Here is a 27,956-nt window from a genome sequence, read left to right as displayed (position 1 = left end):
ATTTGGTATCAATGCCAGCAGAGAAGACGTACAGGGCTGTAAAGCCTGCAAGGTTGAGACAGTGCCACAGGGTGCCTAAAATTTCTCATTCTAGATGTATTAAAACACATAGGTTTTTGTCACCTACTGATACAAGTAACAACTTTCTGAGGGAGCTGAAGATGGCCTTCGTACTCACAGGCCTATTTGAGTTATGTCATTCTACGTACATACAGGTAGATTTGTACCTGGATTTCAGTCTGGGATTGGATGTTAGCTGACTACTGCTCAAATACGCACTGTGAAATGTTCTTCCTGTGCTTTGATGCAGATGCCATTTTCCCCATCATGCCCAGAAATACAGTTTGAGGATATACTCTCACAGTAGTGAAACTTGAATCATCTGAGGAAAAAATCCTTTAAGCAGAGTTGTCTGGATATAGAAAATTTATTCTTCACTGCTGTTGAGATAACATTGAACCAAATTTATCCTAGTTTACAATTTGCAAAAAAATGAAATGAAGGAGATAGCCAGAGTGCTAGGAGCAGGCTTATTCTGAGGCTCATCAGTTGCAGCTCAAATGAAAATAGTTTGTGAAGAAAAAAAAATGTAATCTCGAAACCTTGTCTGCTAATATATCATACACAAAACTTCACAGAGCAATTTGATGTGGCAGCTACTCTCTTCTTTTCACTGCAACAAGGAGACTTGCAGATAGGAGTGACGGGAGTAGGAGACCTGCAATGCAAACACTCCAGGAAACCAGGGCTCACCTTCTGTTTATTGCTGTGACCATTCCCACCTACCCTCGGTCTTGGGAGAATTCCAGTCTGCACGCGAACAGCGGCTATGGCAGCTGTAGATGCCAAAGGCATGGTTGGGGGGGCTCTTTGTGGCAATAAACCCCACGTTATATGCCATGCTGCCTTTTGCTCTGGAGGAAGCAGCAGTGCAATCTCTCGGCTGCAGCAGTGGTCGGGTGTCAGAGACTAACATCGTACTGTTCTGCCGGGACAGCACCTCACACAGCAGCAAACCTTTGCAGCGTTTGCCTTCCTCCCATCAGGCCCATGGGAGCTTCCAGGCCTTAAGCTTTCTCTGATGATTGGGGAGGGTGTGGAACACCGGGGTTCAGCCAGCAGCGCCGGTGCATCCTCAGCCTTGTACACAACGCGTCGATGGGAACAAACCCTGGCAGCTCCGGGACAGGCTTATCCCGAGCGCCGCAGTAGCGTCTCCTGAGGATCGGCTGCATCACCGCAGGGGCACCGCCAGTGCAGCCTCCCGGGACAGGCGCTGTCCCAAACTTGCCCTATTTCTACACAAAAGCCTTTCCAAGGACACAGCCCGCGGGGCTCCCCTCAGCCCTCCCCGCACCCAGCAGCGCCAGGCGGCAGCGGGGAACCCCAAAACCTGAAGAATTCAAGAAAACCAGCTCCCGGCGGGCTACCGCCTCCGGGACCCGCCGGAACGCGCCACGGCCTGACCGCCCGGATTCCGACGAAGCGGCTCCCCAGGACGCGGCCCCTCAGGCCCGGGCCTCTCCCCTCCGGCCGCTGTGGTCCGGCCCGGCCCAGCCATCGCTCGGGGCGGCTGCCTGCCCTGCCCCCCCCCGGCGCGAGGGGCCCTTCCCGCCACACCCGCCGGAGCTGAGCACCGGGACGGGGACCGGGACCGGCCCCACGTCCCGGTCCCGTCCCCGTCTCCGTCTCCGTCCCCGTCCCCGTCCCCCAGCCGCTGCGCCCGCACCGACAGCAACGCCCCCTCCCCTTCCCTCCGCTCGCCCCCGCTCTCCGACTGCGCACTCATCCGAGCCCGCCGCCCCCAATCCCCTGAGAGCCCGCCCCCTCCTCTCTTTGCGATTGGTCCATCCCGCTGTCTCTCCGGCGCCTCCCCTTCCCATTGGGGGAGGCGGAGGCGCCCTCCCGCCCCTCCCGGTTCTGTCGGTTAAGGCGAGCCGAGAGTAAATAGAAGCAGGAGCCCAAAATGGCGGAGCCGCCGAGCCCCGTTCGTGGCGCGGCGTCGCCCGAGCAAGAGCCGTTCGGCGCCAGGCCGGCCCCGGACGCGAAGGTTTCCCGCGGGTCCCAGCCAGCCGCCAAGAAGATGAAAGGAGCCGATGAGAGGAGCCTGAAGGGCACTAAGCGCGTCAACGGTGAAGGGGGCGGTGGTGGCAGCGGCAACGGCGGGAGCGGCAAGCTGCCGCTGCCAGCGGTCGTGCCGAGCTACAGCAACCCAGCGGCGTGGGGCTTCCCCGCGCTCCCCTCTGGCCCCTCCGGGAGCGCGGGGGGCTTCGCTTTCCCTTCTCAACTGCCCCGGAAGCTGCTGTCGCCCGCCGTTTTGCTGCCCTCGTCCGCCTCCCCCTCCTCTTCCTACCAGCAACACCAGCACCGCCACCACCGGCACCGCCTGGCTCTGGCCGTCGAGGCGGGAGGCTGCGGTAGCGGCGGGGCGGCCGGCGCAGGCGGCGGGAGCGCCAAGCCGAAGAGGCCCAAGGAAAAGCGGGACAAGGAGAGGAGGAAGCACGGGGCCCTGCCCGTGGTGGCGGCGGTGGGAGATGGCGGCGGGGGCCTGAGCGCGGCAGGCCGGGAGGAGAACGGAGAGGTGAAGCTGCTGCTGCCGAAAGGTGAGGGGTGGGCGGCCCGCGGGGGATCGCTCCCTGCCCGCAGCCTCAGGGGCTGAGGGGCGGGAAGGGAGGGCTGGGAGGAGGGGTGGTGAAGGCTGGCGGAGATCTGGAAGGGGCAGCCGGCCCGGGCTGGGCAGGGTGGGTACGGTGCAGTACGTGAAGGTGCCCGGAGCTGCCGTGAGGGAGCAGGAAATGGTTGTGATGCTCGGGTCCAGCCGTTAGAATGGCTGCCTGCCCCCCGCCCCGCCCCGGCACGCTGGCCCGGGGCAGCGCTGCTTCACGGGGGCCCTACCTGCCTGCCCCCTCCACCCGGCCCTCCACAGAGCCGGGGGTACCTGGGCTTGTGGGCCGCCTGCTAGGAGACCGCTGGCGTTGTGTAAGTTCGTGGAGAAGGCAGTGGCGGCTTAGTCTGCCGTCAATCCTGTCAAAAAAGGGGGTGTGGAATTAGCGATGGCGTCAGCTAGAAGCTGCCAGAGGCCTTAGGTTTTCTTACCTATTAGGGAAATAAGGGTGTCTGGTAATTTACTAGAGATCTGCGAACAAAACTGAATTTCTGTCATTGTGGTGGGAAAAAATGGAGAAGACCACACGTTACAAAAAACCCCCCAATTTTAAAATTAAATCTCAAATTATCTCATTTATTAGGCTGTTAATTTTTACAGGCTAAGTCATCGAGTGCTATAGAGCATGCAGTTAAAATTTAGATACCTAGACTGCTGAAATGTCACTTAGTTGTTGCTTCAGGTTTGCTTTATTTCCTGAAGATTACTGGGCTAAAATCTTCCAAGAAATGCTTGAGGCCTTCGGGAGAAAGGGAGGAGTGCTGGGTTAGTTTATTAATGGGGCTGGACAAAAATGACCATACCAGGTAAGACAAGATGTTAGGGTAGAATCTTGCTTAGATTCTCGCTGACTGCCATCAAGAGTAGATGCTTAGGAAAAAACAATACGTGAATATATGAAGACAATACAAGAATATATGCTTTTGTTTCCAGTGTATGCTTTTCCAGTCTCCAGTGACCTTAAACCAGATGTTGATGCTTTTGCATTTACATTGAAATAGGAAGAACTTGAAACATGCACTCCATTACCTAGTTTAAGCAAGTTTCCTTTCTTTCGAAGGAAAGATAAATTATAGCTGTTATGTAGGCTTGGGTGACTTTGACTGTGGTCTATACCTGTACTTAAAAGGATGAGCCAAGCTTGTAGAGAACAATTATTAAGATCAATATGCCTTTTTGTCTATTGATTACATTGTCTAGCTGCCTTACTGCATTTTCCACTGATATCTTAGGTCTCTGATTCACTTACCTTTGAGTATTTTTTTAAATTACTTGTTCTTTTTGGTCAGCATGTTGCACGATTCATTTGGTTCTTGGGATCTCGATTGCTGGTGTACAAGTGGGCTTTAAGTATGTCATTTCAGTGCTTTCAGTTATTTCATTTTAGGGTTATTTTTCTTGTTTCTGTCCAAAAGATGACTTAGGGAAAGTCTACAGAAATGATACTCAGTATGTGTTTGATGTTGATGAAGCCTTCTTGTCTTCAAGGATAGCCGCTAAGAAACTCACCCAATATCCTTCTAGCAAAGCTATGGAAACAATAACCATATTCACTCAGATTGTCATAGTGTCCTACCAGTATTACACAATCATGTTAATAAATCCCTGAGCACAATGTTACAGTAACAGGATGAAATGGTTTTTTTTTTACACATTGGTAAAAGAAATGATGACACTGATGGTGTCAATTGAATAATTGTTCATTGAGCACTCCCTGAAGCAGTGATTCATCTTTAAAGAGGAGATTCTGCACCTTACATCTGGAAAGGATGTTTTATCAGAACTTATATGCTGACAGGCACAAGTACTTGACTTTTTAGTTGCTGTTTGCTCAGAACAGATCTTTTTACTTTTCATTTATTTATTGAAAACCTAAGTACAGGCAACAAATAACATTTTCCAAGGCAAATGATGCCTGTATGGCATCTAGGTCTCCAGATTTCTGTTTGGTTTCTGTAGCTAAAATTTTGTGGCCTGTTTTCATATAGAAATGAAAAACTTTATATTCATTAAATTGTTTATTTCTGCAGAGAATGCTGTAAGAAAGTGAGGGATACACTGAATCTTCTGCTGAGAGCAGCCAGCCTTTTTAAAGTGGTTCTGTATTTGACTGTAGATTAAAGAACAGGTTTGTGCTGTTAATCCTGTGAATAATTTACTTTTCAGAGAGGAAAGGAGAAATGCGGTTATGATGCCGGGAGAAAAGAATGACGGGGAGGGGGGTGGAATGCAGAATCCTAAGTAGAGAGGAAAACTAAGAATGATATATTAGGGTGGGAGGGTGGAACAGGCAGAACTTGTGTATTGGGATTGCTGGGATTATGTCAGACTAGAAGAAGATACCATAGGGACTCTTGTTGCAGCAGTGAATGAGTGAATGTGGAATGAGTGAATTTGAGATATTGACATGAAAGAGGGAGGAAATAGCATGCAAAAGCTGTGTAAGAGGAAGGTGATTCTGATCTTGTTTTGGGGCAAAAGACACATATGTAGGTGCTGTAGGAAAGGCAAGGAAGGTTAGAGGAAGGGTAGGATAGGAGCGTGAAAATCTTTTCATAAATTTAGAGCATTTTGTGTAATAAAAGCTGAGAGGCTTGCACACACAGAATATGTAGGGGCAAAGTAGGAATAAAACATGCCCCTGTAGGTGTAATGAGACGAGTCTGTCATATATGCAGCTGGTAATGCTTTCTAAAAATCAGCATATTGCAGGCAAGTGCAGTCCCCCTTTTCCTGGAGTCTGCAGTGGGACAACCTTTTTGTGTTAATGGAAAATGAGCAGCAACATGGAATTGACAGTGTCAGTTGTTTTTCTCTCATAGCATTCAGCACTGATACATATATCAGTGTTGCACCTGCCAGAAAATTGTGCAGATGAGACTAGAGGTGCAGAAGTCTCTAAAGAGGCAAAATTATCAAAAGATAAGCAGGTGGAATGGGTGAGATTTCCTTGATTGTTTTGAGGCTCTGAAGATGGAAAAACTCCATCCTCCTCTTCGCAGCCGAAGTGGAGATGCATTGCACATGGGTACCTGGGATGGAGTGGAATTCCCAATTAAACTTTGTGCCGATAAGGACGCCAGTGTCCATGAATTGGGACGAGCCATGTTCCTAACTGGTGAGCTGGGTGTATACTCTGCTACGTAGAGCAGTTATGACACTAGAAGAAAAAGCTTTACCCTGGTGAGAGAGAGGGAGGGCCTGCACAGACCTTGGTACTGAAGAAAATGAGGAATGAAGCTAGGGGGATCAGAGGGAAGAATGGCAACATTTGTCTCGTGAGATTGCTGGGATTGTGGTGTAGACAAGATAATACAGGGGATCAGGGTGTGCAGTGATGCGGAGTGAATGAATGTGAGATCTGTACTGGGAAAACTGTCCTCATAGGACTTTGAGTAGTACCAATAGCATTTTCCTAATTCTAGTTTAATTACTGTGATGGTGATAAGGGATATTGACACTGAGGAGGCAACTGAGAAGTTTTTTTCACCTACCATTCAGAAAAGCTGATGATAGGAGCTGAAGTTTGTCCTTTGCTTGCAATAGTGGTTACTAGGTAAGAGAGCCTCGTTTTGAGGCACGTTTCTTTCCTAAGTGATAGGAAGATGTTAAGCTTGGTTATAGCCAAGATGAGTGATGCATTTAAAGCCCTTTTAAATTTTTGCGTTTTCTTCCTTGAACAAGTCTTCATTTACAGATTTTTCTGGTCTTTTAATTCATTGGAAAGACCTTTAACTTGCAGAGTCATAACTAGGCCTTACAGTTTGTGTTTCAGTTAAGTGAATGGGATTGAGTGAACCCTTCTGAGATGATGATCCAGCATGCAGACAACCTGGAAGACCATTTTGCCATATGCATGATTTATCATGCAGATACGAGGTTTAAGCTGCTTAAAATAAGCTTTAATTTCACTTGTCAAATACATTCTGATAGTGGAATTAAAAGTTGTGTAACTATTTTTTTTAAACACGGTGTAAATCTGACGGAAATGATTGGCGTTCCAGTTTATGACTATACCAAGTCAGTTAGTCATTTAACTGATACTCTGCTCGAGCAGTTCATAGTGGAAATTGTTTTCTTAACAGTGCAAAGCTCAGCTCAGCCACTCCCCACTTCATCAGATGACACCTGCCCAAAGTTTTTTGTTTTGGTCCACAGACTTTCTGTGAGGTGTGATCTGGATGCATGAACCATCTTTTCTGTTTTTCTTGCCGTTTCTGTGTACAGTTTCCCTTTCCCTTTAATTTTTTTTCCTTCAATGATCCATTTCGTGATAAGATTACCTTAGTGTGCTAGGAACTACAAAATGAGACTGGTATTTTTAACTTGCAGATGAGGGTTCCTGGTATGAGCAAGAAAGCTAAACATGGTACTGTAGCTCTTGGTTTTTATTTCTAGTCTTTTTTTTTTTTTTCTTCCCCCTTTCTTTCTCCTGCTGTCTTTGAAGGATAGATTAGATCAGATTTCAGGTGGGCATTTATCAGTGATTCTTCTGTTAACTTTGTTGCTTTGAGCTGCATGACACTTCTGGATTTTAACCTTTCAAGAAATTGCACTTTTCAGGCTTGTTAAGTTTGGTTTGCATACAGAGGGATGCCCATTTCGTAGTCTGACTTACCGAAGTAGGTTGGAGAAAGCTTTAGATCTTCTTTTCCCCTTCTTTAGAGCTGGGACCATGCATCTTGCTAGTTAGGTTGTATTTTTTTTCTTCTGCTAAACATTTCCTCCTTCTGTTTACTTCTATTTCCTTTGCATTTTTTTCTGTACTGCATGGCTTGACTCACTCCGCCCCCACCAAACTCCTTAAATTCCTCAGTCATTTTCATGCTTGTGAAGCCTCTTGATTACTCTCTTCTGAATTCTTTAATATATTTCTATTTAGATACCCCACTGTAATCAGCAATGTCTAGAAAGTGTTCAGGGTTTTAATTGTGGTGTACAAGAGGAAGAGGGACTTCTCAAATTTCTTTGGGTGTTGGAGATTTATATGCGGTTTAGTTTTGAGAGCTGATAGTGAATTAACATAAACATCCAACGTTGAGATGAATTTGGACGAGTGTATCTTTCTCCCGAGGGACCCTGTCCCCTTTTCGTTTGTATGAAATAACCATGAAGCTTTGCTAGACAGAACAAAATATTTCATTTTCTAAGCTGGAGAACAGACCAAGCCCTTCCTGTACCCCAGAATCCAGCTCTGTGTATAATTTATGCAGCAGAAACTTATTCTGGTAGTAGAATAATAAATAATTTTTTTTTTAGTTGAAACAAGATCAGTAGGCTGAAGCATCAGATCTGAAACCTCTCGCAGAGGCCTTGTTTGCAGCTGTCACGTTCTCCACTACCGATTTCTGATGCAACTCCCCAGTGCTTGAGCTTAAACTTGACTCATTCAGTTCTGCACGTAGAAGGTCTCCTTTAGAAGTGCAAAGATTAGAGGATTTGCAAAGATTAGATTTAAATTTCTTGGAAGTGTTTTGATTCTGAAAGGGATCCATATTCCTTCCCATTCACTGGAGGGCTTGGGGAAATGTTCTCACCTGGTAAGGGGATTTCTTTAGTCATATCTTGGATTTTAAACTTTAATTACTGAAAGAGATGTCAGCCAAATATTCCTGATTATTGGAATGAGAAAGCTATCATGATTTTTTTTTTTGGGGGTGGGTGTCTCAGAAATACTGTGTGGGTTTTTTCATGTTCATTAAGTCAGGAAGCCTGCTCTCCAGTGTACCTTGTATAACTTAATAAAAGTGCAGGTGTCAAAACCGTTAACGCAGTGGTGTTAAATGTACTTCATGTATCTGCTTAACCAGACAAACATGGCTTCTTGAGGTTTTATTTTTATGGGTATTTGTATAAAGGGAGGGGAGTGCCAATGGAAGGAACGGTGACTCATGTTCTTGTACTCCCCTCCTCCTCCCCTTTCCCTTCGGTTACAGTACTGTTGGTGTTAACCGTATTCATGGTGTCCGTTAGCAGTAGTTTGTAAATATTTTGCCTGATGTGCAGTGACAGCCCTTAAATCAAAGGGAGTAGAGAGAGGCAGAATACTTTGAACATAATCTATGACTGACTACTAATGTGGGTTACCATCTGGAAAACTGATGCAAAGCAGCTGCAGTTTTTGGCATCCAACAGGGTTGTAAAGCTCATCTCCTTCAGTGCTGAAACGGACTTGCTCCAGCTCCTGCATTGGCTTCAAGGTGCAAATTTCACAATGTGACAGCAACAATGTTGCACATAATCCGCTACAGAGCATTTCCCACTTGACTCATTCTCTGCGCACTCGATTTAGCTTTTTGTCTGTAGAAATCTTGCAACAGAGGCAAAGATCTGGTTAAATTTCTGAAATCTAAATGGTGTGGTCTATGAATTTGTGTTCCTTTATTTACTACTTAGGAAACAACTGCAGTCACTATGAGAAGGTATCTACCTAGTTAGGAAACAAAAACCTTTTTCTATAGCCTTTAGTTGTAAATGGCTGTTTACCTTATAAATACAGTAGGTATTCAGTTTCTTTTATTTATGTATTTAACCCAACATCCAGAAAAAGTAGAAGCTTTTGGATTTGAGGAGGAAGTATGCCTATCACTCTGAATTAATTCACTTAATCATGTGGATTCACTGTAAAGTGAAAACATTCTTCAGATACCATTTAGGAAGGTGAGGTGGAACGCTTCTTCATAATGGAATTCTTCCTGTCTGTGTATAGCACTTCTTTTAATATACTGCATTTATATTGCTGCATTTCATTCATGGGTGTACTGTTTCTATGACATTAAGACTGAAGAATATGGACTTTATGCTGACATTCATATTGTGAACTTGAATGAGACATCTAGAAATCTCTTCATTCCTTGCGTGTTGTATTTCCTCCAAACAGGGATACTTATTCCTACAGAACTCTGTATTTTAGAAAGTTTGCACATGACATTGGCTTATTTAGTAGAGTGAAAAATAACTTTATAATAATAGAGACCTTTTTTCTTTAGGCAGCAGAGCTGAAAGCTAAAGAGCGAGCGTAACTCTTACTGGACCTTCCATTGCCGATTCCTACTGTGCTTGGAATTTTTTTGTAACCCTAGTAGGGAGTATTTACAAATCCTATTTAGTCTGTGACCAGTTATTTCCTGAGCAGTGTATTTCTCTGTCAAAAGCATATAAAACAAAAGTGCATTTTGATAGGGGAAAAACTTCATTAAAAGATACAAGGTTCTTCCGTCTTTACCCTGGGATACAAATTACTTCAAACTTTTGGCTTTTAGTTTTGTGTATTTAGAGGTACATAAAGGAATAGGAAGTCTGTGTGTGCACAGGAAGAGCACGTAGTATGATAAGCGATGATGTGAGAAGACTCTAAGGGTTGCTACGCTACAATAACGTCTGTATGTATGTATGAAAAGTTTGTAATAATTACTGTGTTTTAGTCATAATTGTCCCTAATGTAGTTGTTTAATCCGTATTTTCCATTGTGTTTTTATGTGAAGAGACCTAAAATATATCGTCTGCTCTTTGGAGCTAGTCCCTAAAATTCATCAAATGAACAGTAAGATAATGTTTTGAGGACCACTGACTTCTTTGGGTGTTGAATGTCACAAGGAAGCTATTGCAGCAGTAGTAAGCATTGGGCTAAGGAGAAATCGCTATCGGCTGTCTCAGTACAATACAGTGAGTAGAAACAGAGACAGTCATCCAGCTGTGTTCTGGCCAAGTTGAGAGCGAGTGCATTGCTTAGGGGTTTGGATGATTTTAAGGTAAGGATTTTGGTCTGAGTGACTTGCTGATAAAACAAAGTGTTAGTTTAAATCTGTGGTAGAGGAACTGGTATTTTCCCAGAGAGACTTATTTCATTGAATCTTTTTTTTGTTATCTTATATGGCTATTAAGTATTCTTTTCTGTCACTTCAGATGTGATTCATGGCATCATGATTGACTTTTTCTTCTGTTTGAAGAATCAGGATACCAACTTTAAAGATTTTATATTTTCTTCCTTTTCAAAATCGAGCAGACATAAGAGCAAATTTTTTTGTCTGTTTTGATCTAATAATAAAAAAACCACCCACAAAAAAAAAAAAAAACAAAACAGATGAAATGTTAGACAAATCCTCATATTCAGTACCTGACCAATCTTTTGATTATCCCTTACCAGAGCAACTTTGTTAAAAGGCAAAGAGTAAATAACTCAGCTTAAATAAAACTGAAGTTTATATTGCTGGATTTTTTTTTTAATATCTACTAAAATGGAAGAACAGTTATTGAAATGTAAATATGCTTAGGTGGCTTCACTTAAAAATATTGCATAATGCTGATGAATTTTGAAAGGATTACTATAAATGGTTTTGTGATTTCCTGCAGAACATATGCTGTGCCTATTCCTTTTTTTTAATTAACCTTTTATTTAGACTAGGACTTTCTTTAAAAATCCTGCCCAAAAAAACCCGAAACCCACCACCAAACAAACAAATACACACCAAAACAAAATACCCACACCCTTGTGGAAAAAGTTCCACTAATGGACCAGAACTATTTGGTAAGTTGTTCCTGTGACTAACTTGTGCCTTTGTTTACCAAGAAAAAGGAACTGTAATATGATCATTTATGGACTGGGGATGTCAGACTTTAGCTTCTAGTCACTGGTATGTCTATGTATGTTGTTTTTTTAGAATGAAGACCTGTTTATTAAAACTTGTCTTCCCTGTTTGGGTCAAATTACTCCTTCACCTTACTTTGAACTCAAATGATCTCCTCATTAGCATCTGAAACTTAAATTTGTTAATTGCTTTTATGAAGCTTCAGGTTTTTTTGTCATTGTGAAAATTGAAACTATTCCAGTGGCAATTGCAGTGCTGCAACATATGGACATAATAGCTGTTGGTACTTGATGTTCTCTTGTCCTGATCACTGACCATTTGGGTTTCGGTATTTCCCTGGGGCCTCATTTCATCCTGTTCCCTATTGCAGCTCGAGCCTTTTTTTTGTGGTGTTTTTTTTTTTTTTTTTTTTTAAATTTGCTGGGACTAGTATTGGTGAAAGCTAATTGCAGAATATTCTGTGGACATGGAAAGAGTACTATAAACGTCTCTCTACCTTTTACTACTTTGAGATGCTGTTGCCCTACAAATGAAGTGGACACCTAAGGTTTTGTAGCTGTTACTGATAAACCTCAAGAAAGCTATAGAAGAGTGTTCCAAGTTTTCTTAATTTGTTCAACAGAACAAGTTTTGTCTTGTTTTCCCTTGCCAACCTCACTTACTGGTTATTTATTCTACGACACATAGGTTGTAAATTGCTTAATGTTGGAGGCATTTGTTTTAAAGAGGAATTTTTGTGAAGAATTTTCATGTTGTGGACTGAAATTATGTGTGGCTGGAGGGGATTCATACATTATATTAGAGAAGACACTCAGAGAAATACTGACCTGTGGTGTTTTGGAAAGTCTGTATTGAACTGTATCAACTTTATTGGGCAGCATCATATGGTGGCAGCAGCTAGTATGGAGATTGTACTTGGAGAATTACACTTGCACTTCCTTGTTAGATATCTGTGCCATAGGCATATTTTAATCACGTTTATTTACTGTAATGACTATTGGATGCTTCTAAATTTACTGACTTTGTAGAGCCAGCATAGCTAAGTTGCAATGGATTATATAGTAAACTCAATCTTAAAACAATTTGGTTAATTTTTATCTCTGCATCCCGTGGAGAATAATCTGCAGAATTTTGTTTGAGAATTATGTTTGAGTTCTGCCAGCCAGACTACAAAATACTTATTTTTACTCATAAACTGAAGACATTTGAACTGAGAATTAAGACCCAAGTGTTAATCCATGGAATGACTCTCATTTCGCCATAGATTTTTTTATTATATTATGTTTCGCCTTTATTTCAATGTTTATGTATGCTTTTTTAAGGAGAACACTACTATCTATTGCTTATCTGTTCTGTGGGCTTTGAGGGAGGAAACCTGAGAATTTGTACGTATAAATGGGGATTCTCAACTGTTCTTTACTTGCCCCAGGCTGTGCACTGGTTTTGTTGTAGTACTGTGATTTCTAAAAGGGAAATAGTTAAGTTTAATTTATTTCAAACCTTCCTCAGCTGCGATTACATTGTATTTGCAATTGCTTCGGGTATGATTTGCTTGTGGCTGTTGCTAGAGGAGGTCACAGGACACTTCCATTGTTTCTTTTGTCTGGAATGTCTCACCATTGACGCTGCTAATTGCCTGCTAGATGTGAAAATAAACTAGAGGCTTTTTAAAAGGTTTCAGCTTGTTCTCTGCCCTTACTTATGTGTTGCTTCTGACAAAACTGGAAGATGCATTGGCCTGTGATGCTATTCATGAGCCTGCAATAAAGGATTCTTTCAGTATTTCTCTTACCCTTTCAACAAGGCTCAGCATTTGTATATGCTCTTCAGTCTTTGATTCGTAAGTGATAGCAGAAGTCAAGTGTGCCTCTTAACAGTATGCAAATGTTGAGATAAAATCTAGGTCTTCCCATGGTAATTATAATCCTGGCTGAGTTGAACATTCAGTGCAGGTCAAGGCACTGAATTGACATTCAGGCAGTCAAGCCTGGTGTTATGCCTGCTTGCTGGAGTGAGTGTCTGCTTTCAGAGTGTTACTTAAACTGCTGTTGTGTAATTTGTTTCCTACTTTATACTCTTAAGTTGCAGGGGATTTACAATTTGGGGATTTCTTTTGGGGGAGAAGCAGGCTGGAGAGGAAGATTCCTGTCTGCTTAACGTATTCCTAGAAAGTACAGGCTTGTGTTGCTTAGGAAAACTTGTTTGGATTCTATTGTCTGCTGTACAGATGGATCTGCGTTGTCATCCCTTCTCATTGAACCGTTAGAAGGCTGTTCTTGGATGTGATTTTCAGTTGCTTAGAACGAAGACTTCCAGACAGTTTTAAGCACAGCTGTCTTATTCCTTACTATTTTTGTGTCAGCATAGTTTGTTCTCTCCTCACTGTTTATCTCGATCTGTGGATAGACAACAGACATATCTCAATTGCCATCTCTTTTGGTTTTTATTTTATTTCTTAGGCTCTTCCAAAAATACATTTTTCATCCTAATGACTGCTAGGGTTCAAGTTCTGTAGCCTTACTAGCAAACTCCTAAAAGGAAAGATATGAATGCTGTGGAGCTGTTGTTACAGTATTCATTTATGTGGATGACTGTTGACCCTTTACACCTTTTGTTTAACTACTAACATGCTTTATAAATAGTTTGGTCATGGGACACTATATTACCTTCTAGAACTGAAGGCTTTCTTTGATTTTGTTCTGATGAATATTTCTGATTTGGTACTAGTGAAGATACCTCCTGCTTCTATTTTATGTGAATGCTTGAGGGAAAGTAATTGGATTTCTCTTTGCTTCCACATGGGGTTTATAACGCAAGTGCCATAAATAAAACATGAGGATAGTCTCTCAGCTGTATTATTGAGAAAGCGTTCTGAAGCATAACATTGTGTAGAAGCTCGAAATGAGATTTCCTCTTTCCCTACAGAGGTTAAAAAGCCCGGTAAACCCTTGGAGCAGGTACTTGGCTACAGGCCAAGAAACTAGGCATGAAGTACTGGCTGCAGTGCATCTAAGCCTGGTCAAATTTGACTTCTCTAAATGCTTGGCCTCAAAAGTGAATCTAAACTCGGCTTGAAAAGATTACTCCTTGAAACTATGAATTCCTCTGGGTCTAGTATTTTTTCATGTAGAAAGCACGCCTAAAGGCTCTGCTTTTGTATGACAACGGTTTAAAAACCTGGAGTGACTTGACAAGAAAGTAGATGAATAGTGAGACTGCTCAGGTAAGCTGATTGTAGGTAAGCAAGGGAAGCACCAGTGCATTATAACTGCTGTGCAAATACGACACATCTTGTGTGTCTCTATTAATTACATCTAACTGCTATTAATACATTAGTGTAGCCTGTGAACTTAATGTGAAAGATTTTGCAGCTGACAAATTAAGTCTTCATTCCAAGCTACTTGCAAAAGCCTTTAAGTTTAGACTATGTGGAGACAGTTATGTGAGACTTCTAGTGTATATGTGCACCCAGGAAAATACAAACCTTACTCTTTTTCCCCATTTCTTATCTAGTGCATGTAACTTGAATTTCAAGAAATGAGCCAATTACAGAGCAGAGGGTAGGAGGAGTAAGCAAAAATCTGTAAACTGTATACAGTTAACATGCTGAATTGTTGTATACAGTTCTAACATAACAGAAACAAAACCTGTCTGAGGTAAATAAACTTGGATTGGATTACGCAACAGATAAATATTAGCTTTTCATATTCTAAGTACTGGGATTTCCTTGTAACTCCTCCTTTTATCCTCTTAATAGAGCTTACGTAAGAGTAATATGGAACGTGCATGCAACGATTAGTTTTCTGTTCCTACTTCATTGTAAAATATTTGCATTTCAGCTCAAATCAAAGACAAAATTAAAGAAAGGGAAAAGAAGCAAAAAGAGAAGAAGAAGCACAAAATAATGAATGAAATCAAGAAAGAAAATGGAGAGGTCAAATTATTGCAGAAAGGTAGGTTCAAACTATATCGTGGTATTTCATTCTAGTGCTTGAAAATCTTTGTGATTAGGCTGGATGCTGAGCTTTAATGCTATGTTTTTCATTTAACTTAAATGCTGTTTTCCCTGATTAATTGGTGTGAGGGTTACAAATTAAAACTTAACTATAAATGTTGTCTTTTTTTTTTTTGTCAACTGTTAGGTACTGGAGATTAAAAATATCACCACAATGTTGCTCATACAGTACTTCGGGTATATTGTATACAATATACAATATTCCATCAGTATTCAAGAAATAATATTGATGATACCTACATCTTCTCTGCAGTTACTGAAGAAGGTTATCATTTTATATATTGTGGAGAAAAAAAATGAATCCATGTCGCACTTTATATCTAACATTAAATGCACAAAACTGAATAACTGAGGAGTTATAATTCAGGAACTTTGTCAAATACTAAAAAATTATGTGCAGCAGGCAGTCTTAATTTTGGCTAATTTCTTCAACTTCATTTACTGTAATGGAATGTAATTAAAATCATGTTCTCACACTTGCTTGTGCATCCACTGAATCTTAGAATTGTACGATAGTTGAGGTTGGAAGGGATATAGTCCAATGCCGCTGCTCAGAGTAGGGTCAACTCGAGCAGGTTGCCCAGAACTATCAGACTCTCTGTCTCCAAGGGTGGAGGCTCCACAATCTGGACAACCAGTATCAGTATTGGACCACTCTTGCAGTAGAAGTGTTGTCGTCTTATGTTGAAAAGGAATTTCTTTTATCTCAGTTTATAGCCTTTTTCTCTTGCCCTGTCACTGCATCTGGTGAAGAATAGCCCCAAGCACTGGTACATACTAGGGGCTGACCAGCTGGGAAGCAGCTTTCCTGAGAAGGACCTTGGAGCTCTGGCAGACAACAAGCGGACCGTGAGCCAGGAGTGCACCTTCATGGAAAAAAGGTCAACAGTATCCTGGGCCACACTAGGCAGAACATTGCCAGCAGGTTGAGGGAGGTCATCCTTCTCCTCTACTGAGCACTGCTGAGACTGCATCTGGAGTACTGTGTCTAGTTCTGGGCTCTCCAGTGCAAGAAAGATATGGACTCACTGGAGAGAGTTCATCACACAGCCAAAGATGGTGAAAGGATTGGAGCATCTTTCCTATGAGGAAAGGCTGAGAGAGCTGGGACTGATCAGCCTGAGCAGAGCAGTTAAGCTAGTTCTTGATCCACCTCACTCTTCACTTATCTACATCATACTGCATCAGTTTTTCTGTGAGGATGTTGGTTATTTAAGTAGAGCAAATATTCTTTTTTAATCTGTGATTTTTAGACTCTGCTTTTTAAGTTAGGAACAAATTCCTGATATATTTTTCTGTTATCTTGTCTGCTGTAGGATTTCATTTGCAAACAAAAAACTGGAACCCCCAAAACAAAACATTATCTTTAACACCTTCAGATGAAGTCAGAGGCATGGAACCTTGTAGTTACTACATCACATGTTATACTCTGTGTACAGCTCCAAGTAACTGTATTAGCAACTATGACAGCTTAAAAGCCATGTTGATCAGATCTCAAGGTATCAGCTCAGACCATGAGGAATGTGTAAGCTGGTGACTTCCTGTGAAAAGAACAGATGTGGCTTGTCTTTGAGCATGAAAGGAAGTTGGTGGTTGAGATACTGGGCAACACTTAACTGCCTCAACAGTGAAGTTCTTCAGGTTTTGTTCTTCAGGTTTTGTTTGCATACCAGCCTTTTTTTTTTTTTTACTGTGTCCTATTTCTGTTGACATTCAGCAGATGAGGTGGAAGCTGCAAGACTGCAAGTCTTGATACACAGATCTAGTAAATGATACTGAATGGGGATATTGGGCCTCGAATGGTGCTTTATTTTCAAGTTAATATAAAAAAGCATATGCACAGGGGCTATATTAGAACACCTCTGCTGTTCTGAGCTAGTTGAGCAGCAGGATAGGTTATTCTCACAGAGAGCAGTGCTACAAGTGTATTAGGTGCCTTATCCCTGTTTAAGAGATCTAATATGTCATCAGTCAAGTTTCATGTTCTATGTTTTCTTTAAGATGTTGGTGGGAAGTGTGTTGTAGAGGCTATGTTTGGTTTGCCAGTATCCTGCAAAATTGACCCCTATTTCAGGGAAGGAAGGGAGTCTGTCAGGAGAGCAGCTCTTGAGAACGGACAGATCCCCTGCAGGGGGTTTGTATCCTGTTGAGAACAGCAGCTCTGGATGTCTTCTGTGGGCCTCCAGAAATCTTGACTGGATGTGCTTGTTTGTGATGTGACATTTGTATAACTTTTCCAGATTCCTTCTGCTGATTGAGCTTTACGTCCTGGGAGCTGAGGGCAAGAGAGCAAAGGCAGAAGTGCTTTAACATGAAACTTCTTGTATGTGTCAGTGGTCAGTGCCTCTGTGACCTTCTCAGACATTACTAACTCTTCATCTAAGGCTGCCTTCTTCCTGTGGAACAGCAGTTAAGCTCCAAGCCCTTTCATTCTGAGCTCAGAATTCACTGTGTGGGCTTAGGAACAAAGGTTTGGAACTAGTCTACTTTCCTTTTCTTTGGGTTTTTGGTTTTGTGGTTGGGTTTGTTTTTGTGTTTGTGTTTAAGAGACTACAGTGCTGGTCTCTTAAAGACAGCTTACTTCATAGAATCATAGAATGGTTTTGGTTGGAAGGGACCTTAAAGATCATCTCGTTCCAAACCCCCTGCCACAGGCAGGGACACCTTCCCCTAGACCAGGTTGCTCAAAGTCCCATCCAACCTGGCCTTGAACACTGCCAGGGAGGGGACATCCACAGCTTCTCTGGGCAACCTGGTCCAGGGTCTCACCGCCCTCACAGTAAACAATTTCTTCCTAATATCTAATCTAAATCTACCCTCTTTCAGTTTAAAGCCGTTCCCCCTTGTCCTATCACTACATGTCCTTGTAAAAAGTCCCTCTCCAGCTTTCCTGTAGGCCCACTTAGGTACTGGAAGGCTGCTAGAAGGTCTTCCCGGAGCCTTCTCCTCTCCAGGCTGAACAGCCCCAACTCTCTCAGCCTCTCTCCATATGAGAGGTGCTCCAGCCCTCTGATCATCTTCGTCGCCCTCCTCTGGACTCACTCCAACAGCTCCATGTGCTTAGGCATTAGATATATATCTTGTTGTATGTTATTCTGACCATCTGCTGAATGCTTTTCTTCTTATGTTGAGAATATTTAGTGTTTCGTGTTTTTTTTTTTTTTTGTAATTATGTTTGTGACTTGCTTTCATTGAAATCAGGTAGGCTGTTACCTCTATTACCTCTGCTCCTTCAGACAGTTAAACTAGCTGCCTGAGATAAAAGGTGGCTAGTTACAGAAGAAGTCAGTACTGAGGGACTGATGCCATTTGAGGGAGAGTTGGTGCATAAGCCAGATTTTGGTGCTTTGAGCTGAATGGAGAAGAGTTTACTTACAGTAGGAAGCTTAGAGACGTAAACTGTTCATCTGCTGAAACTTGGATTGCCGTTCTGTAGAAAGCAATGATAGAACTTGCACATGTTGGAGAAGGGCAAGTCTTAAACAGGGTATTTTTGCAGTTCCTGAGGCTGCTAAAGGAAATGTGTTTGTCTCTTTCAGGGAGCCTGATGGCTTTTCTTATGCATCTAGAACAAAAAGGTGTTTTTGTCATCCTTTTGCATTTGCAGATGTATTCTCTGTAGAGTAAGGCTGTATAATTGCTGCTTTTTCTCAGTCTGTTATATGGAAGGAAGAGCTCAGCTCCTGGAAAAAAGCTTCTTTGCACATGCATATTGTTAAAAACTCAGGAAATATAAGTGATTTAAACTTGCTTTTCAAAAAATCTGCATAATGAAACAGTTACCTTTTAGAAACAGAAAGTTTCATACAAAAAAATATTCACAGCAGTGTGACATGGCTGAGAGTTACTGGAGTTCCTGCAAAAGAAAAAGGATTAATAGACTTATTTGTAAACAGTCCCATTTGTCTTCTCCCTTTAAAAAGAAAAGTCAGTCTTATTTTTCTCATTATTTGTATCAGAGCACAGCAATTTCTAAAAATGAAGTAGGAGAAATTCTTAGTGGTGTTTCTGCAAGATTAAATGCCTTGGTTTATGGAATGCCAAAATGCAGGGAAGAAGGGAGAATGAACGTCTTTATCATGCTGGTATGAGCATCTAAGTACAAATTGTTTTCTAAAGCTTTTTTTAATTCTTCTGGGAGAGATGACATTTAATTGTATGTTCTTATGAACCTTTTTTATAGATGGGTTTTGCAGAGAAGTAATTATAAAATTGCTATATTTAAGACGAGACCTACCTCTGGGGCATACTGCATGCTTTTTCCCATCCACTGCATTTTGTCTTTGTGTCTTTAGGGAAGATGCTGAAGGATTTGTGTGCGGTGCACTTTAGGTGATGGGACATTGAGGGGATGGGAAAGACTGAACTGAGAGTGCAGGGCTCACAACCCACCACACCGATTTGCTTGTAATACTGACTTGGCTTCACAGTCCTTGTGCACCAAGTTATCAACTTTTACCACTAAAATATATGAGTATAGAGTGAAACACAGATGTAAAATACAGGTAGGATATGTGCGATGAGATCACTGAGAGCAGAGCTCTTCTAAGTTTTGGTGGGCCTCAAACATTTTTCAGAAAGAATGCATTAAATCATTTGGTTACCTTTTGTCTAGCCAGTGGATCACTTTTCCAAGTTTTCTGGAGATGTCTTCGCTGCTGCTTGCTCTTGGTTCCTACCCCTGCCTTTACATGACTGATTCATTTCTACCCCTAAAGTTGCTGCTGCCTCTGTTACTCCTGCTCAGCTGGTGCATTCAGTTGGCTACACAAATTGCTGAGAACCAAAAAGAAACCAACAGTGCTGGAGAGTTGGTGCAGTCTCTGCTATTGCCCAGGCAGGGTGAGACACTGTCAGCACGTGCTGCTTTGGGGTGCAGCAGGTGGCAGCTGGAGGGAGAGCTGTGCTGTAATAGCTTTGAATTGTGTGTTGCTGGAGGTGGGGGTCTGAGGCTTGAAACAAAGACTTCTGGTACCTCAATAAAAAACCAAAGTCTTGTCTTTTTCTACTGCTGCCTGCAAAATCTATGCAGGTTAAAAGGTTTCCATATGTTTGGTGTGTTTTTTTTTTTTTTCCCCTTTTTGATTGGAAGAGATCTGAAATATTGATCTGAAGGCTGTGGGTACAAATTATGTTAAGCTGTGTGTGGCATATGCACATGTATTGTTTGGAACTTCTTTTTTATGGTGAAGACTGTGGAAATAATTGTAGGTTTTTTAATTACTTTATTTCAAAGACAAGGAATTCAAAGATAAGACTTCAGAGATAATGACAATGCTGTTACATTTATAAGAGCTCTTCCTTTGAGAACAGTGTTTCTACCTCTGGCTTATTGCTAGTAAATGTCTTTAGGTAAGTTGCTAGGCTGAGTGCACACAAAATATTTCCTTCCTACTCTGTGACTGTATGGTATATGTGAAGTGGGTTTCACTTCTACTTTCCATGCCACAGATTAATTAAAATACTGTGATGGTCAGTTCGGAAAAGTGGTCTGGTTCTATGTGGGTTACTCTGCTGTCTTTAAATTTCTTCCATGGTAGGGTGCTGGTAAAGGAGTGTGTTTGCTGCTTGAAGTGGAGGGCCTCATTGCATTAAGATGATTAAATCAGCACTTTCTCACCCTATGGTGTATTTTAAGATCCAAACATGTGGAAATGCACAAAAATTTTGTGTCCTGCATGACTCCTGTTACAAATTCTTGCTCTCATAATCAGACCTATAATTTTGAACAGAAATCTTCTGTTACACCTTCCCTTTCCACAAGTTTCTATCCTTCCTTTCAGTCTAAGTGGGATTTAGAATCATAGAATCGTTTCTGTTATGGTTTTTATTTTGGATGTTGATTTATTTGGAGAGTAGAGATTTAGAAGTATGAAAGGATTAATAGGTTGCTGCTTCTTAAAATACTTTTATAAAATACCTAAAATAGGTAGTCTATGATTTTATCTAGCTATATATTTAATGTGGTAACTCAAGTGACCAGACTCCAGTGACTGTTTGCAGACTTTGTATTTTCACACAGTTTGTTGTAGAAGAATCAACTGAAAATATTTTAGAGCTTTATATTTTTTATTCATCACTTCATAAGTCTCTGCTTATCTTACAACATCCCATCGAAGCTTTCACGTTAAGTGCAGTTGTTGGAAAGGGTATAGGAGAGGAGGCATGTTAGGATCTTCCTGCATGGCTCTGATGGGTAAGAGCTATCCTAATGAGCTAAACATAGTAGAAGTCAACATACATCCTTGTAGCAACTTTTATCACATCCTGTGTTTGTATGCCTATAAGCATCGCTTTCTGAAAATCTTGAATAGCTGTTTTCGAGGTGGTTGTTGACTGTTCAGCTTCCAGGAGGGCTGAGACAACATAAAATAGGATTATTTGATGTATTTTAGGCTTGACTCTTCTGACACTTAATATTCAAGCTTTCAAGCCTATAAACAGAACAAGAAAGCTGTCAGTTTGTTTCCTGGGCTGTGTACTGAGACACCTTGAAGTTATGTTTGTTTCCAGAATATGATCTATTAGCTTTTCAACTTGTGGCAGTTGATCTTGCTCATTCTTCTTATTTGCGGAGTGACTATGTGCATTTTGCGTCTGTTCAGAATTCCGTGTGCATGTTTTAACTTTATTAGCAAGTCAGTTGTTCCAATCCTTTTGAACTATTTCGTAATGTTTTTCATTAACTCATCAAATTATTATATAAATTATATTTATTGTATAATATATAAAGGTAAATTTGTAATGCATTATGATAAATTATGTTAAAATAAGAATATAAAATTCTGTCACCTATTATTTAAATATCTGGCTGGTACAAACTTGAGGGCTTTTTAGGATCTAAAAGGCATTTTACGGTTTTTCTTGTGCTGGTTGGCTTTTTTTGTTGGTGCTGGTTTTTGGGTTTTTTTTGGGTCTTTTTTGCTACTGTGAGTGACAATGTCTTCAAGAACACTTGTACTCTCTATGACTTCATATTTTATTTATTTACTGGTTGGTGAATGGTGTCTTGGCTGCTCCTGTTCTGACCTGGTTTTTAGTTATTTGTGGTTATGAACTTTAAACTCATTAGAAGATCCAGGGAGACACTTCTGGTTTGAACTGGGATTTCTGTGTTGACTATTTAAAGACTCAGCCTGAAGAGCTTTAGCAGAGCTGAGTCATCATAAGTTTCTAATATGCCAGTAGCTTTAGTCTGAGTTGCAGTGAGAATGCGAGAAAATGCGAGTCATGTGTCTGGCCATGTGGGACTGTGGGAAGAAGGTGAAGATCATTAATTGGAGGTTACTTCTTACCTGTCCCCTTGCTGGAGAGTACCAGACAGAGCATCTCATAGTATTGCCGTAGGAGATAGTTGGTACACGACCAAGCCAAGACTTAAATAATGTTTTGTAGCTGATGACAGGAATGGCCAGGTTGATCTCTCAGAGCAGAACAAGTAGTATACCTGCTGCTGGTTGATACTGCTGTGACTTTTCATGTGCCATAGAACAAGGAGTAAGATGCTGTATTCCAGTCCTGTTTAGTTGAAAAAAATCTAGGAAATGTGGTCCCTGTTTAGGGTCCTCTGCATTGATGTTCTTTCCTCTGTGCTCTTACTCCATACCGAGTGCTTGTCAGCTCTGTTAAATGTTGGTGACTGAGTTCACCTAAAGTGAGGAAGTGAAAACTGTCTTTAATTACTGGCTGTAGTTAAAAATGTTTGTCCCTTCCTCCTACTAGCTGTCAGCTAGAAAACTGGGGGGAAAAACCAATTCAGTGTTGTTATTAATGTGTGGGGGTTTTTTTAAACTTCTAAAGTTCCTCCCTTAATAATTCTGGGGGCTGTGACCTCAAAGTTGAAAAGCACTGCACCCGGTGAAACAACTGAGTGAAGTAAAAGCTTTGTAGCCTCTGCTCGTGTAAAATTTCAGATCAAATGATCTCATGGACAAAACTCAACGTAAAATAAACTTCAGGTAACTTCTGAGTTTTCTTCTTATAAAAACTCACACTTGGAAGGAATCTGTAGTTACCACAGTTCAGGCTGTCCAGCATCAATTTAAATTACAAGTACGTATCATCTAGTAATAACAGAGCATTGGCTTACTTGCATAAAGTTCAAACAGTTCTGAATCTCAGTCCTTAGTAACAGGTCCTGTGCTGCGAGTGACAGCGATATTGTGACACCATAAGAAATAAATTTACTGAGTTACCTTGGAAGGTCTACCTATCATATAGATATATGCAGTGGCAGAAGTATTTGTGGTACGTAAGGCCTGACTTGCCTAGAAGATGGTTAAAGGTTGTTCAGAGGTAGTTCTGTTATTGCCGAGTATGTGCATGCATGAACAGAATGAACGCAGACTTCCTTTCTTCCAATTTATGTAAAAAGTGCAAGTTTTGTAACTCCGTTGTCTTGCAGATATTTCTAGCCAAATAGCAGCAGAAGCAAAAGTAAAATTTTGCTGTTCTTTGGTCTTTCACGCTCCAGTGAAGTGTGAGCTCAGCCTGCTTTTTAACATCAGATCAAGGGGAAAGTCCATGTAAACGTCTATGGGTGCTGAGGGTTTTTCTCCCCACACCCTGCTTTTGTTATCCCTCGTTCTTGGAGTGCCAAAGGAGTTCTTGGACCCACTTTAACTAAAAGGCTTTTTTAAAACAAGTGAAAATTCTTACTTCTGTCTTGTGTTTCTGAATCATGCAGTGGGAAAAGTTTTCTTGTTTTGGTTATAGGTGTTTCAGTAGCTGTGCTTGTCTGAGTGCTTCTCAGAACACAGAGACACAAGATGTTATGCACCTCAAAACAGCTGCTGTCTGGGCTGAAATTAGATTCCAGCAGTTGTATGTGTATGTGTGTAGGTACACACCTTTATTGTGATTGCTGGTGAAGACTCTCCGAAACACCTGTCTTGAAGGTTTTGGGTTATGAGTGCGTGCCTCAATACTAACTACTTGGGAGGTGAAATAAGTTAGCTGGCATCAAGCATTGCACCGCTGCTGCCAAATCTTGCTTAAAACAAAGCTAGTTTGGGTATCTCAGTCCTACAGCGTTTGGATCTTTATTTAGCCTTTTGAATTGCTTGCTTATGTTTGCACCAAATTCTGTATGTCTGCTGTGAGGCAACTTGACGACTGCCTGAGAGAGACATTGAAGGCAGATGTTCTTCTTTGGTGTCTGTTAGCCAAGTGTCAGAGCAGCATTATTGGGTTTGGAAGAAGCAGCATGATTTGCTTTGAAGTATTTTGATATATGCAGCAGAAGAGTGACTGAATGAGCGTGTTTCTTCTCCTCTCTACAGCTAAGGCAAAATAAGAATAAGATGAAAATATGTTACTGGGTATTGCTGATAGCAATCCAAGTGTTTCTGCAAACTAATTCCTTTTTGCCATTGAAGTCTTTGCTACTTCTGAGCAGCTTTAAACACCTACTTCAGAGTCTTTGCAATTCAGCAGAGCGGAAGCCTTAGGCTAGAAATGTGCCTTCTCGTTCTGTGAGATTCTATTCAAGCTTTGCTGAGAAATACTACTTCTAGACATCAGTTTTCCATTTCGTGTTTGTGTTCCTCGCTTTGGCTGTATGCTAAAATAATTGAACACAAATATTCTGAAGTTGGGCATAGGTTGACGTCAAAGCAGTATTGGGGACAGACACTGTACAGCATCACCCACATACTCACTGTAATAAAGGACAGAGGGAAGAAATTATAGTCTGATCCATATTACAGTGAATGTACTAGAATGTTACCTTTAGAAAAGCAAGCTGAGAAATTGTATAATATTAATGTTAAATTTAAAAGTTGAAGCTTTTGGGTTAGAAAACTTAAGTTTGCTAGGAACTTGGTCCTGTCTCGTATATGTGTTAAGGTAGTGTTGGGGGGCAGGGGAGGGGGATTTTTTATACCCTTAAAACTTCTGCCTTGTTCAGTGCTCAGGGTGGACAGATGAAGGTGTGGTGGACAGTGTAGCTAAGCAGATCAAGAGGTTTGCTGCCCCTGATGAGGGGTGAGTCCTGCTACTCCTCATTGCCTGCTACTGGTGGTCTCCATGCCCCATTTCCTGTCTGACAGTGCCGTGAACCAATTCTGTTCACTGATCTAGCAGCAAAGTGAATAGTTTTCTGCTGAGCCATTAAGTTAAGTCACTTTACTGTACAGTCAGATGAGCATCAGTCGGTACCAGGAATGGTGTAGGACTGTGAGCCAGGAGCAGTGGCAGAGGAGAGTGGGGAGTTGGACTCTACCCATCTTAGATTGCTCAGCTTTGTCATATATATGCATTTGAAGGCCGAACAAATAATTATGAATTTGACATTTTTCCAGTCTTTCCATATTCAATTTAACATTGTAATATAAATATCATTTTCTCTGTGAAATAGTGTCCAAAGTATCTAAAAATATTTTTTCCTGAGTACATCACTTGCTGCTGGTGTGAAAATGAAGTAGAGTTCTTGATAGAATTTGTCTTGTGTATGCAGTAGCATAAGCTTGTGTGAATTTAAAAAAGGCTCGAAACAACTAATCAGTTTTTGAAGTCATGTTATCTTTCAATTTCTGCTTGAAGTGCTTTTAGAGAACTAAGTCTTGTTGGCATGTAATTTTTTTTTAAGTCTTTGATTCTAGTAATGTTTTGAAAAAATTCCATTTGGAATCCCATTTCTCTTCTGACTTTTGTGTAGTAAGGCTTTTTTCTTCTCCAGTGGCATCAGTAGCTCAGACCCTTGAAGGGATTCATAGTGTGTCTCCCAAGGATAAAGACTCCCCATTTTGATTTTTCTATATCTCTTCCCAGTTGCAAGCCGCAGTTCAGAGGTCTCTGCTACTTCCCATAGTAGATCTTCTGGCGTGTTTTTGTTATACAGCCTTTTGTTGCTGTATCAGTGATTGTTGCTATCTTGGCTTCCAGGTGTTTCAGAATTAAAAGTGGCCTCAGTTCTATCCTTGTTGGTATACAGAAATCCAAAAAGCTCTGTGGAAGAGAGTTGTGTTCAGAGATGAGAAGCTGCTTGCAAGTATTTATTTGGTTCCAAATTGTGCGCACCATTTTTGCAACTTCTCATGATCTGGGAAAGCATGTACTGATGAACTGTAATACTTGATATATGTGGAAATGGCATAACCCTTGTAGGCCATGATCAAAAGTAAAACCAGTCTATATTTTTAAAATATTTGTATTTAAAACCGAACAGACAATTTCTTTTCACGCTGGAAGGAGGACTGTGTTGGATACCAGAAAAATAATTATTTTTACACTGTGGTTAAGAGCTTTATTTTCCCCCTTCCAAAGGTTTCATGGAGATGGTGTGAAAACGGAGAATGATGAATGTTCTCCACTTTATAAATGTCTTAGTGTAATCCCTCTTAAGAAGGCTTTGAGTACTTACGTAGGTGTATACCAAGTTAACTAAAACGTGTTCTTAGAACCACTTTTGAGTGCAAACCTTTTTGGATATGTTTATGTGAACTTGGCATAAGTTGACACACATTCAGTCTCTCTGATTTTAATAGCGTATGTTAGAATGGTTTTTTTTTTGTTGTTGTTTATGTCTTAAAAGTATTACTGCTTTTGAGACCATGGCTTTACTCTTTTGAGTGCTGTTTACTGATTATTAGAATAGAACAGAATATTTCAGTTGGAAGGGACCTACAACGATCATCTAGTCCAGCTGCCTGACCAATTCAGGGCTGACCAAAAGTTAAAGCATTTTAAGAGCCTTGTCCAAATGCCTCTTAAATGCTGACAGGCTTGCGGCATCGACCACCTCTCTGCAAAGCCTGTGCTGTAGTTCAGTAGTTTTGTAACCTTAAAAGTGGGGTTAGTTGTTTTTTCTGCATAGCTACATCTGTGAAATACATTAAGTGATGGATTAAAAAACCAGCCACCACGTATTACAGGAGAAGTGGAATGAAATTGATTGTTAGTCTGATTACATCTTCCCAGAAGTTTTACTAAGGCAGGGAATGGGACAGATTGAAAGGGTAAATCAGACAATCTTCCTTCTCGTACTGTAGAAATGGAAGTCAACAATTTTTGAGGTAGTTTTGCACAGATACAGATTCATACCCGTCTTTTATGTAAGTATTTTACATCTGAACTAGTAATAATAGAATGTAATTTAGTAGCTGGATGTTCAGCAAGGATGTGTAGATGCTGATCTTCAGACTTCTTAAGGTTTTCTTTTGTGATAATAGACAAGCTACAGTATGAGAGAGCAATACTGGCTCTTGCCATAGCAAATAGCTTCTTGTTTTTAAACTTAGAAGTTGTTGTATTTTGTTGCCACTTATATTCCTGCTGATTGTACCCCAGTGAACAGAAGTTTCCATCCTTTCCCTGCCATGCATGAAGTCCCAGGTCTGAGTGACTAGTCCCTACAAAAATCTGAGCTCCATTTGAGAAGTAGTGAAGTGGGTTGACAGGTAATCCCTGCTTCCCCTGCCTCGCCTTGCTGCAGCATTCAGTGCTGTAATTCCGTATTTTCTATATTCAAACTAATGTAATATCTGTAAATGTTTGACTACTTTATGATATCCATCAGTACAGCAACAAATTTTCATGTTTAGAGTTAAACAATTTTAAAATGGTAAGTTAAAGCATTTTTAAGAGTTTGAAACACCTGTAGACTCTTGGATGCTCTCTAGTTGTGTATTCCTGCAGTCAGGAGGATGAAAAAAATTCTGTTCTGCAGTCCATTTTTTGAGGTTTAGAT

General features: G+C 41.2%; 1 protein-coding gene across 4 annotated transcripts in view; it reads left to right on the top strand.

Annotated features, from left to right (window-relative positions):
• Positions 1–1,947: 1,947 nt before the first annotated feature.
• The window catches only part of RSBN1L (round spermatid basic protein 1 like), a 54,177-nt gene continuing 28,168 nt past the window's right edge, over positions 1,948–27,956 (top strand). For 2 of the 4 annotated variants that reach the window (XM_068401649.1, XM_068401645.1), the window contains exons 1-2: positions 1,948–2,603; positions 15,093–15,206. In XM_068401649.1, coding sequence (XP_068257750.1) covers positions 1,967–2,603; positions 15,093–15,206 — 751 coding nt within the window. In that variant the 5' untranslated portion in view covers positions 1,948–1,966. The remainder of the gene's footprint in view (positions 2,604–15,092; positions 15,207–27,956) is intronic. The other 2 variants (XM_068401648.1, XM_068401647.1) reach the window with 1 other exon arrangement.

Source organism: Nyctibius grandis, chromosome 5, assembly GCF_013368605.1.
Source record: "Nyctibius grandis isolate bNycGra1 chromosome 5, bNycGra1.pri, whole genome shotgun sequence".
Classification (NCBI taxonomy): domain Eukaryota; kingdom Metazoa; phylum Chordata; class Aves; order Nyctibiiformes; family Nyctibiidae; genus Nyctibius; species Nyctibius grandis.
Note: the sequence above shows the minus strand (reverse complement) of the source record. Positions and strands in the feature narration are given on the sequence as shown.